This window comes from Wickerhamomyces ciferrii, contig 00007 (genome assembly GCF_000313485.1).
Source record: "Wickerhamomyces ciferrii WGS project CAIF00000000 data, strain NRRL Y-1031 F-60-10, contig 00007, whole genome shotgun sequence".
Lineage (NCBI taxonomy): Eukaryota > Fungi > Ascomycota > Saccharomycetes > Phaffomycetales > Wickerhamomycetaceae > Hansenula > Hansenula ciferrii.
In genome coordinates this window covers 245,659-257,589 of record NW_011887733.1, presented here as the reverse complement: position 1 = coordinate 257,589, position 11,931 = coordinate 245,659, and the positions used below count along the sequence as shown (strand labels likewise).

At 28.4% G+C, this 11,931-nt stretch overlaps 8 protein-coding genes across 8 annotated transcripts; 3 read left to right on the top strand and 5 right to left on the bottom strand.

Annotated features, from left to right (window-relative positions):
* Window positions 1-286: 286 nt before the first annotated feature.
* CSN9 (Csn9p) lies at window positions 287-1,471 on the bottom strand (the record flags this gene model as incomplete). The annotated part of the gene is made up of 1 exon (XM_011279030.1): window positions 287-1,471. One exon carries the CDS (start codon window positions 1,469-1,471, stop codon window positions 287-289), a length of 1,185 nt encoding a protein of 394 aa, XP_011277332.1.
* A 215-nt stretch (window positions 1,472-1,686) lies between these two features.
* Window positions 1,687-2,397, top strand: THG1 (tRNA guanylyltransferase; the record flags this gene model as incomplete). Its single annotated transcript, XM_011279029.1, has 1 exon — window positions 1,687-2,397. One exon carries the CDS (start codon window positions 1,687-1,689, stop codon window positions 2,395-2,397), a length of 711 nt encoding a protein of 236 aa, XP_011277331.1.
* Window positions 2,398-2,768: 371 nt separating this feature from the next.
* Window positions 2,769-4,001, bottom strand: BN7_470 (putative E3 ubiquitin-protein ligase; the record flags this gene model as incomplete). The annotated part of the gene is made up of 1 exon (XM_011279028.1): window positions 2,769-4,001. One exon carries the CDS (start codon window positions 3,999-4,001, stop codon window positions 2,769-2,771), a length of 1,233 nt encoding a protein of 410 aa, XP_011277330.1.
* A 758-nt stretch (window positions 4,002-4,759) lies between these two features.
* On the top strand, window positions 4,760-5,362 carry MET28 (Met28p; the record flags this gene model as incomplete). Its single annotated transcript, XM_011279027.1, has 1 exon — window positions 4,760-5,362. One exon carries the CDS (start codon window positions 4,760-4,762, stop codon window positions 5,360-5,362), a length of 603 nt encoding a protein of 200 aa, XP_011277329.1.
* Window positions 5,363-5,604: 242 nt separating this feature from the next.
* On the bottom strand, window positions 5,605-6,792 carry BN7_468 (TauD/TfdA dioxygenase family protein; the record flags this gene model as incomplete). Its single annotated transcript, XM_011279026.1, has 1 exon — window positions 5,605-6,792. The coding sequence occupies one exon, from the start codon at window positions 6,790-6,792 to the stop codon at window positions 5,605-5,607; it is 1,188 nt and encodes a 395-aa protein (XP_011277328.1).
* Window positions 6,793-7,145: 353 nt separating this feature from the next.
* On the bottom strand, window positions 7,146-9,221 carry NCL1 (tRNA (cytosine-C5-)-methyltransferase; the record flags this gene model as incomplete). The annotated part of the gene is made up of 1 exon (XM_011279025.1): window positions 7,146-9,221. The coding sequence occupies one exon, from the start codon at window positions 9,219-9,221 to the stop codon at window positions 7,146-7,148; it is 2,076 nt and encodes a 691-aa protein (XP_011277327.1).
* A 435-nt stretch (window positions 9,222-9,656) lies between these two features.
* On the top strand, window positions 9,657-10,451 carry BN7_466 (SDR family oxidoreductase; the record flags this gene model as incomplete). The annotated part of the gene is made up of 1 exon (XM_011279024.1): window positions 9,657-10,451. The coding sequence occupies one exon, from the start codon at window positions 9,657-9,659 to the stop codon at window positions 10,449-10,451; it is 795 nt and encodes a 264-aa protein (XP_011277326.1).
* An 89-nt stretch (window positions 10,452-10,540) lies between these two features.
* On the bottom strand, window positions 10,541-11,171 carry RRN10 (Rrn10p; the record flags this gene model as incomplete). The annotated part of the gene is made up of 2 exons (XM_011279023.1): window positions 10,541-10,892; window positions 11,035-11,171. The coding sequence occupies 2 exons, from the start codon at window positions 11,169-11,171 to the stop codon at window positions 10,541-10,543; spliced, it is 489 nt and encodes a 162-aa protein (XP_011277325.1).
* Between the last annotated feature and the right edge of the window lie 760 nt (window positions 11,172-11,931).

Below are 11,931 nucleotides of genomic sequence, written 5' to 3'. Positions count from 1 at the left end.
CATGGAAATTTGTTAAGTACCAGGAGTTCATGGAAATTTGTTAACTACCAGGAGTTGATGGAAATTTGTCAAGTGGTACAAAGATGAGTGTTAACTACCAGGAGTTGATGGAACTTTGTTAAGTACCAGGAGTTGGTGGAACTTTGTTAAGTACCAGGAGTTCATGGAAATTTGTTAAGTACCAGGAGTTCATGGAAATATGTTAAGTACCAGGAGCGCGGTAAAAAGATGGCTGTTAACTACCAGGAGTTCATGGGACTTTGTTACTTGTTCATTTATACATAATTCATTCCAATATTTCATTGGTTCTTTGGGATTTACGTAAATGAAGTCCACTAGCTTTGAGCTCTTTCTCTAGAGCAGATTTGTCCTTTTTAAATAATTTTAAAACACGGTCAGCATATGATTTGTACAAAAATTTTGGTCTGAATATTATTCTTTTGAATCCCAATTTTGAAGATAAAATTTTCAAATCATCATGTACAATCATTCCACAACTTTGAAGAATAAATATAGAAAACTCCGCAGCTATACCTTCTATTTTACTTTTTTGATTTGAATGACTAACATCAAACATTACATGAATTCTGAAAATTGATCCCATTGGTTTAATTAATGTCTTGATACAATGGTCTGTTAATGCTTCACGTCTTTTAGTTAATATCAAGAATTTTTTGAAAAATTCAACATTTGAATCTAATTGTTTATAAATATTCCATAATTCTGTTTTAGTGAATGTATCAGTTAAGCAAAGTCCATTGAATTTCATATACTCATTATCATCATCACAATCATAACCATCAATATAAGGATTATCATAATCATCAAAATCTGGTTCTTTGGTTTTATAATCTTTTAAAATTTTAACTTGATCATTTGGGAATGTATTCATAATATCATTAATATCACATTTATGATTTGGTTCTTTAATATTCAACGAATATTCATCTTTATAATCTACTAACTTTTCAGCTTCAAATAAACTTTTAAAACACATTGAACATTTATAATCTTTAATAATTTGAATTTTACCATCTGCTTCAGATTGTATAAACTTATCTTGGATATCTTCATCAATTAATGAAATACCTTTTATAATAGTATAATAAATTGTAGATAATTTTTCTAATTTTGGTAAATCAGGGAAAATCAAACCATTCTCAATAACATTTCTAATTGTTTTTTCACCTTCTATATAAATGGAAAAAAGATATTTCTTGTGTAATTTATAGTCTGGAAGGAAAGCATCTTTCCATCTTTGCCATTCTGGATCTGGATGTCCCTTGTATGGATCATAAACAGTTGGTAGTGTATGCCCCCTGAGAATTTCGGTAATTTTTTTGGCAGTATCTTCAAGTAATTTTTGACGTACAGGATCGTTCAATGGATCATCATTATTTGGTGTTTTAGGTTTTGAAATTGAAGCTCCTTGAGTATTTGCCCCATTGGTATTATTCTTGGTGACAGTCATTATTATAATAGAAATACCCTGTATAATTTTATAGATCTAAAATATAGATCCAATATTTTCCATAAATTGAAATCTCGCGTTTATATGTTTATATGCCCGCGCGTTTTCGCGTAGTACTAATAATCATCGCGAATCTATTCTTTAAAGAATTTTTTATATAACCATGAACCATAAATAAGGTCAAAAAAGTCATAAAAACACCAGATCTAAACACAATGGCTAAATCAAGATATGAATATGTTAAAGAATTTGAACAAGATAGAATATTATTACCAAACACATTCATAGTGATTCGTATAGATGGTAAAAGTTTCCATAAATTTTCAAAAGATTATAATTTTATTAAACCAAATGATTTAAGAGCCCTGAAATTAGCAAATGCAGCAGCTATAAATGTCAAAAGATCAATAAAAGATGTTATATTAGCATTTGGAGAAAGTGATGAATATTCATTTATATTAAAACCTGATACACAATTATTTAATAGACGTGAATCAAAATTAATTTCAACATTTGTTAGTATATTTACAGGTAACTATATTGCATTATGGTCAAAATTTTTCCCAGATAGTCCATTAAATTTAAATAATTTACCAAGTTTTGATTGTCGAGCTGTGGCTTACCCTAATTTATCTATATTAAAAGATTATATTCTTTGGAGATTTGTTGATACACATATAAATAATTTATATAATACAACATTTTGGACTTTAGTGGAGAAAGGTGGATTAACAACCCAGGAAGCTGAAACAAGATTAAAGGGAACACTTGCAAGTGATAAAAATGAAATATTATTTAAAGAATTTGGTATAAATTATAATGAAGAACCTGAAATTTTTAAAAAAGGTTCATTAATTTATAAAGATGAAATTTTACATATTGATGTTTTCAAAAAAATTGATGAATTATTAAAAAATTATGAATAGAGAGGTGTTATATGTATTTGCATTAATTAATTAATTTAGCATATTGTTCATGTAATTTTGTAATACTTTTTTTTCAATTGAACGTATATTCAAAATAATACCAAATGGTATTATTTTTGTTATTTATCTTATACTCTATTTCAACTTAATTCAAAATAATACCAAATATCTAACGATATTTTGGTATCATTTTTGTTATTTATCTTATGGATTGATTGATTGCTTTCAATATGATACCTTTCAGGTATCATTTTTGTTATTTACCTTATGGTTTGATTATTTCAATTCAATATGATACCTTTCAGGTATCATTTTTGCTATCTTCCTTTTAGTAATACCAAAATAATACCTAACGGTATTATTTAGTGGTATTATTTCTTTATATTCTCAAAAAACCCTTTAACATCTTCTTCACCCACAATCTTCCCATCTTTAGCAAAAGGTTTCAGGAACTCCTTCAATTTATCTTTAATATTTTGATAAGCTTGAACCCCCTCAATAGCTTTATCTCTTGGTAAGTTATTTATAGCCCTTGCACCCAGGTCATAAATTGAAGAATTATCATCATCTGATTCATCCTGGGGTGGTTCATAAATTGGTTCATCTTTTAATAAATGTGGATGGGTTTGTAGGAATGATTTAATTTCTTGATCTGTTGTTGTGTTGTATAAATATGTAAAATTTTCTTCATGATTATGTTTTAAAAAAATTGAATAATCATAATCAATTTTTCTTTTTTTATGTAATAATGAATTGGTATTTGATTTTATTATTTCATTTCTTTCAATTAATGATTTGGATGTAATTTTATCCACTGTTGTAAGAACAATTTCATTATTTAATTTAATTTTATCAAATATTGGTTTATGATGATTTATACATTTCCAACATATAAAACAATCAAAATCGTCTAAATTTGGGAATCCATTTAATACAGGTTCAGAATCTTGATCATCTGGGTTATCATCTTGTTTTCTTTTATCACCAATTGAATCATTATTTTGTAAATTTTTTTCCAATTGAGTTTGAGCATCTTGTTCAGGTTCACCTAGTGAGTCTAATTTATTAACACTTTTATCATTATCATCATGATTTGTGTCATCCACATCATAATGATCAAGACCCATAATACAATAATCATGATACCAATCTTCATTACATTGATCACCAAATATACATTGTAACATATTTGATTTTTCTTCTAATGGATTATAAGGTTTTGAACAATCACAGAATATACCTTTATAATTTTGATTATAAATATTATCATTACTGGGTAAATCATCTTTTGAATTTGATCTTAGTGAACATGGGAATTGAGTTCTTGTTGTACCACAATCACAATTAAAATTTCGCTTGGTGAATAATTCTATCAAGTTATGATCATGATGACATTGTATAGAACATGAATAACAAACTCCGGATAATTGATTAGTTTTTTCCAAGCATGTCAAACAAGCATATATTTGTTGACGTATTGATCCCATTGAATAAGTACAAGTATTTGGATCATATGGCATTAGTTCTCTCGCTTGTTTCTCTAAAGCATTCTGTGAAGAGATGTATTCCTGTGCGGTGATAGAGGACTGTGTGTCTTGACTCATTGTGTGGTTGATGTGTTGTAGAATAGTATAATGAATAGAATTGTTTACTGATGAGTATTAAATATAAATGAGTATACTATGGGTATTGTCACGTGATTATAAAAGTATTACCCTGACGTTCAAAACACATAACCAAAACTACTAGTACTAGTAGTAGTACTACTAATAGAAGTAACCAGTATAATACTACTATTACTATACTACTATTACTCTTACTCTTACTACCACTCTTATATTAATAACACTCCGACATTGTTCCGAACGGAGAGTTATCCCGTTATCCTTTGATCAACTTTATGATTACAAATGAGATCTGACAACTACCAGTAACTGACAACGAGTGACAACGAGTGATAATCAGAGATCAAGTATATAAAAGATAGTATATAATAGAATATATAATACAACAGAATACAAATATATGATATAAGATATAATACAATCTATTCAGTCTGTTCATCGCTTAACTTTCAAGTTTCCACTGATTCCAATCAATTCATTTCACCTTCACCGGCCTTTGCTCAGAAGGAAAAATTATTAGTCAGTTTTTTCATTTTCGTTTTCATTTTCATCAGCAATTAAAAAAACTAGTTCAAGAATAAAACAACTAAACAAGGACTATCAACAACAGAGAGTTATTAGTTATTAGTTTATTGAATCAGTACTAGTCAGTCACACAGTCACACAGTCACATTTATATATCACAAATTATCCAGTCTATCAGTTCCATATCTCGTGGTATCCCATTAATACTCATCATGTCTTACAACAGTTTAGACTATATATCAAAATTAAATTTAGAATCTTTTGATACTCTACAATTCCCATCAGATCAAAATGATTTAGCTTCATTCACTGATTCTTCATTCTTTGATTTTGATCAATTCCCAATCTCTCAAGATCTTAAATTTGAAAATCAACAAGAATTCCAAAATCAAGTTAATCAAATACCTGATGAAAACTTATCTTTTGAATTAAATAAAGATACTTTTAAAGAACCATTACCAATAGAACCAAAACAAACAGAACCAAAACAAATACAACAACAACCAGAAATTAAATCAGAATCAAAAATTTCAATAAATTCTCCATCAATTCCAAATGATGCTTATAATGAATTTGACAAGAAGAAGAGAAATACAGCAGCAAGTGCAAGATTTAGAATTAAAAAAAAATTAAAAGAACAAGAAATGGAAAAAAATTTAAATGAATTAAAAGAAAAAATTAATCAATATAACCTAAAGATTCAAAAATTAGAAATGGAAAATAAATGTTTAAAATCGCTTATTATTGAAAAAAATGAACAAAAATCAAATGATTTATTGAAACAGATTAAAGAAAGATCAATAACAAGAACATAGTACGAAGTACGAAGTACTGAGTACTAATATCATTGGTACGAAGTACCAATTATCAACTAATACGAAGTATTAGTTAATATATTAGTATTTACTATCACACAACAATATTAGTACTTCGTACTAATATTATCACTGTTCAACACAGTCATTACAGGTTTTTGATTTATTCAGTTCTACAAAAAAAGATACCTCATGTTTATATGTAATTTAATAACTTTATGGAGAAAACAATACAATGTAGATTATTTTTTATCTAACCCCAATGCTTCTCTTTGACTCTTGGATTCTGGATCAAATTTAGTTGGTATTGATAAACTTGTAACTCTATGTGCATGTCTAACAGAACCTTCCCATGAATCATTATAATCTGGAATTGCAACATGTTGAGAAATTCTATTATCCCAAAGAACACTAACTGGTTTAATAATACCATCTTCACCCGGGCCTGAACCTTGCCAATTAATTCTAACTTGAATATCCAAGTTCTTTGCAAAAACATCATTCAAGTACTTCAAAATTAAATCTGATTCATCCCTTTCCAAACCAACAATACGAACAACATGTGCAGGATTAACAAATAATGATTTCCAACCAGTAACAGGATGTGTAACAACTAAATCATGTTCTCTTTCCAAATGTTGAGGTCCTGCTAATAAATCATCACGTTTATAATAACGATGTGCAGATTTATGAATTGCCTTTTTACCTTCTAAAAATTTTTGGAAACTTGGACTTAATTTATCAAATGCTGCATAACCTGATATATACCCCGTATCACCTCCAACTGAAGGAATACTATCCAAATGTAAATGAGTTATACCAGCTGGTGAAAATTCATGATCTAAATCTGTATGCCAATAAGAACCTGAAGCCCCCTTTTGGAACTCGATTAATGGACCACCTCTATTAAATTTATCCCATACAACAGTAGAACCAGGTAAAACTTGTGCAGTTAATGGATGAACCTCGACTTCACCATAATAAGAACCAATCTCCAAGTGTTTTTGTGGTGAAAGATCTTGATCTCTGAAAACAACAACAACTCTTTCAGCGATAAGTAAAGCTAATTCATCTAATTGTTTTTCATTCAAATCTTGTAATTGTAATCCAATAATTTCAGTACCAATATACTTGGTCAAATTAACAACTTGTTTAGCACCACTAAATAATGCCTTCTTTTCAGGATCAGCACCAATACCACGTTCAACATATTCAGGATTAACTTGATTTCTAATCTTATAAGCATCATCAAGAAACAATGGAATTTCATTAGGTCTTTTAGGATAACCTTTTGATAAATCAATACCATATTTTTCTAATCTTTTCCTAGTTGTTGATGGTAATTTACCAGAATAATCTTCATATCCTTCTTTAACACCATTTGGATTCTTTAATTCTATTGAAATTGATTGAGATTGAACTTTTGACATATTGTTGAACTGTTGACTTTGATATTATAGAAGTTATAGATATTGGATACTCATAATTCCAGGGATAAATCCATGTTTATATACCACTTCATTGCCCAGTCTTATTATCAATTTGTAATCTAAAGCCACACAACACCATAATAAGCAATACCCCATAACAGTTGTAAGCAATAAGCCATATAAGCCTAGTGTGAATATAGTACAAAGAGTTTTAACTTTTAAGCCATACATTTTATGGAGTTAATTCCGAGTATTATATAAGAACTGTGGATATCAAATATCAGATGATTTAAAGTGATACAAGCGATTAAGTATGATTATTTGTTATTCTATTATACAAGTAAAGATTATATCTATTTAGTTTCAGTTTCAGTGGATTCAGTTTCTTTAGTTTCTGGTTCTTTAACTTCTGGTTCTTCAGTAGTTTCTTTAACTTCTGGTGTTTCTTCAACAGTTTCAGTTGTTTCTTCTTTAGATTCTTCACCAATTGCCTTTCTTGGACCTGTTGGACCTTGTTTATATTCTTGTTGAGCTGAAGTTTCAACATTGAAAACTCTATATAAAACTTCAAATGTTTCCTTTTTGGATAACATTAAATTAACACATTTATTACCAACCCAAACTGGGAAAATTAATTCTTCTAATTCATCATTAACATCTCTCTTTATAGTAATAAATGCACAACCTTGACTTAATTTTGTAATCTTTGATGTAAAATCTAAATCAATTTTTAAATTTTCTAATTCTTCATATTTTGGAAATGCTTCTTTTAATAATTTTTCAAATAATTCCATTGAACATGATAACATTCTAACATCACTTAAATGTTTCTTGATAATTGGTAATGCTTCACTTTGAATTCTCCATTTACAATCTAAATCTGTTCTTTGAGAAACAAATATCTTAACACCTGAATGAATAATTTTTAATTTTTCTTCATTTAATAATAAATATTCTTTTGCAATTGGACTTGATAAATATATTATTCTTGATGGTTCCCCTGTGGCATTTCTAACAAAACAATTTTCTGTAATAACAGTGTTTTCAGGATTTATACCATAAAATTTCCAACATTTAATTAATTCTTCTTGATCCTTAGAAAGGAAATTAAAAGGTTCAACTGCATCATTTGAACTATTTGATAATTTTTCCTTTTTAGTAGTGGTACTTGTAGTTTTAGTTTCAATTTTAGCCTTCTTTTTCAATGGTTCTTCTTCACCATCTTCTTGAATTTTTTCTAAAACTGTAATGAAAAAACCACCAGTATTTTGTTGATGAGGATAAACTCTAATACAATCATCTAAATTATAATCTTCATCTTCACTTGGTGGGAATAATTCATCACCATAATTATCTTCTTGACCTTTTTGTTTTTCTTCATAATCTTTACCAATAACTTTCCAATTTTTTAAACCTTTTGAATAAACCAAACCTGGAATTTCAGTTTTAACAATTCTAACATCTTTATTCTTTCTTAAAGCTTGTAAAATAACAGATTCATTTTCCATTGGATTAAGAGAACATGTTGAATAAACTAATCTACCACCTTTAGCTAATAAATCTAAACCTCTTTGTAAAATTTTATATTGTAATGGATTTAATCCAATACCATCACCAATTGACCATTTATTCCAAATTTGTGCATTTTTACGAATAGTACCATCACCTGAACATGGAACATCACACAAGATTCTATCAAATTTCATAAATTCATCACCTAATTTTGTTTTTGGAAAAAATTGTGCATCATGATTTACAACTAATAAATTTGGTGAATTTAATCTTTTAACTTGATGAATTAACATATGAGCTCTTTTATGATCAGAATCATTAGCAACAACAAATCCAGTTGGATCATCAACTGAATGTAATGATTCAATTAATTGTGCAGTCTTGGAACCTGGTGCTGCACACATATCCAAGACTTTATGATGTGGTTCAACTTTTAATAAAATTGGTGGAATCATTGAAACTGCTTCTTGTCTACTTATATTACCAACTTCAGTTTCAATAACCAAAAATCTTTGAGTTTTAGCAAAATTTTCATTTTTACGAATAACTTGTTTTGGAACATCAATTTGCCATGCTAATTCATTTGGATACCATGATAATGATTGTGGAGCTTTTAATGGTTCACCATCAAATTCTAAATTTGAAAGATATTTTAAATGTCTTTCTTTAAAAATTTTTAAAATTTCATTTGCATGAGATTTTGAACCTGTAATTCTAAAAGTTAATGGTAATTGATTTTGACAAAATTTTTTAAAAATTTGGAAATCTTCATCATTCATTAAATTTTGTGATTTATAATAATTTTCCCATTTTTCATTTTCTCTAACGATTTCATCCCATCCATTTTTTTGTTCTGCTGGATCTCTGGATTGATTTTTACCTTTATAATTTCTACCTCTAAAGTTTCTTTTACCCATTTTGATAATATTAAAGCTTGTAATGAGATCTATGTTGTATATGTTTACATGTTTAAATTAAATTTTTCATAATTTAAAATTTTTATCATATGGGCATCGCATGGTAAGGGAAACACCAGTATAGACTCTTGACATAAAAGACCACAAAAGAGATGGAACTAAAAGGAAACGCTAGTAAATGCAATTAAATGGTTTCAATTATGTGATTCAATATTAATTTTAATCCCAATTATCTACCTAACGGAATTTATCCTGACTTCTTAGCTCAAATAACCATGTAATTACAATGTCTTCTTGTATAACTTAATTTAGATCAGGGGCAGCAGATCACTGGAATTCATGGGTATAAATTATTGCTCTGGGGATTTTAAAATATAATCTTTTTAACTCAAAAGTATATTATATGATCAATTGATTTCAATGACTATTTAAACAATGACAGAAACAACTTACTTCATTACAGGAACAAACCGTGGTATTGGTTTAGAACTAGTTAAACAATTATTACAAGATCCTTCAAATCATGTTATTGCAACTTTACGTCGTATTGATGATTATCCAGAAGTATTTGTTACTAAAAATCCAAATTTAACAATTTTAAGATTAGATTATAATAGTGATAATTATCAATCTAATTATGAATCCTTGGCTAATGAATTGGCAAAATTGGATAAAGGTATTGATGTATTCATTGCAAATGCTGCTAAAAATGATTCAATTACAAATGTATTAGATTCTTCATTAGATGATTATTTACAATTCTTAAGAATTAATACATTAGGTCCAATTGAAACTTTAAAAATATTAAAACCATATTTATTGAAAAAGAAAACAAGAAAAATTATCTTCACATCAAGTATCTTGGGATCAATTGGTGAATTCCCATTTTTTTTAAATAAACAATATCCATGTGCACCATATTGTTTATCAAAAGCTGGTTCAAATTCATTAGGTAAAATCTTAAGTTTTGAATTAGCAAATGAAGGTTTTATTGTTATAAATTATCATCCTGGGTTAATAAATACTAAAAAAAATGAAAATGTATCTGATGATGATTTTGGTGCATTGAAAAAAGAATTTGAACCGGATCAAACTTTATTAGATTATGTTGTCAAAAATACTTTAAGTGTTCAAGAAGGTGTCACTAGAGAATTGAAAATAATAAATTCATTAACTGCTAGTGATAATGGTAAATTCTTAACACATGATGGTAGTGAATTACCATATTGAACATTTGAAAACACACACATGTTTTTTTTTTTGATTATTGTCTCTAATAATATCTATTTATGCTTTCTTTCCTTTCTTAAACTTGTAATCTATTCATCTGTATCCATTCCATTCTCTTTTATAATTTTTCTCTTTTTTCTTGATTTATATTTCCTTCTTTTACCAGGCTCAACATATTCAATATATAACCCATGACCATTATCACCAATGATTTCATCAATCCAATATTCCATAATCATCCCCAGGGCTAATAAAGCAGTTTCATCAAATATTCCTTCATGATTTGGGAACTTATGAGAAATATAATAATGAAGAATATTTAATAATTCAGAATCTGGTAATTCAAATTCATAATCTCTTAATCTAATTGGAACGTTTGATCCTTTTAACGAGGCTAAATATTCATCAGGATTTTGATTTGAACGGAAGAATCCATTACACCTTGAATATAAGTTATAAAATGAAACTTTTTTGGGTGACATTGATTCAAATCACCATAAGCTATTATTATGTTCTGTTATGAGATGAGATGAGTACTAAATAAAAAATTCAAGAAAAACTGCAAAAAAAATGGTTTCACTACCTAATCTGAACAAACCATTTTTTAACCAGAGAAGTGCCATCCTGATCGCCTTTCCACGGGTTGAAGTGCTGTGCTGGATTTCTCCCCTTCAGCTGTTCAACAACCATTGCCAGAATCTGCCTAACCAGATTACTCATGGCGGCTAGAATTCAAATTCCGCAGAAATCGAACCAGGACACTATCATCTGAAATAAAACAGCCTGAAAACAGACAAAAGTGCTAACGATCCCACTAAAATGCCATAACAGCATCGGATGTAAGCAAGAGCAGGTGCTATTATATGTCTGTGCTAAAAGTCACGTGTAGCGGGCCGGAAATTGCTGTTCAGGGTAATTTAGCCTCGAAAATATAGACATTAAAACTATACTTTATTTAATAAATCATCAATTTTAATATGGTTTTGAGATTCTAGTTACTAAATGATAGATTCGGATAGGTTTTGAATTGTAGCTTCTTACACTACCAGGAAAGAGTTTTTCTATTAGAGCCATTTTGGTGCTTATATTTTATTAACGAGGGTGGGTTCTAGAGTTTTTGGCTTAATTTGTTTACAACATTTAGTGCACTTTATGGTCTTTCTAAAGCATTGTATAAGGTTTTAGACTCCATAATATGATTCATTTGGGATCAATATACCTTCTTCTTGACTTTGTGATGAACACTTAATCCATTTATCCTGGTTTATCTAAGGCTAAATTGAATATAATCACTTCTTATCTTCAAATAATCTGTTATTTTATCAATTCCAATTTTATAAATTATCAACTACATCTTCAATTGAACTTTAATCGTACCATTATATCATTAAGCTATTATACATTGGAAATAAAATCAATAAAAATAATATATGTTTTCTTTTAAATTCATCTACCTCCAATTGGTTTACCTGAAGTAGCT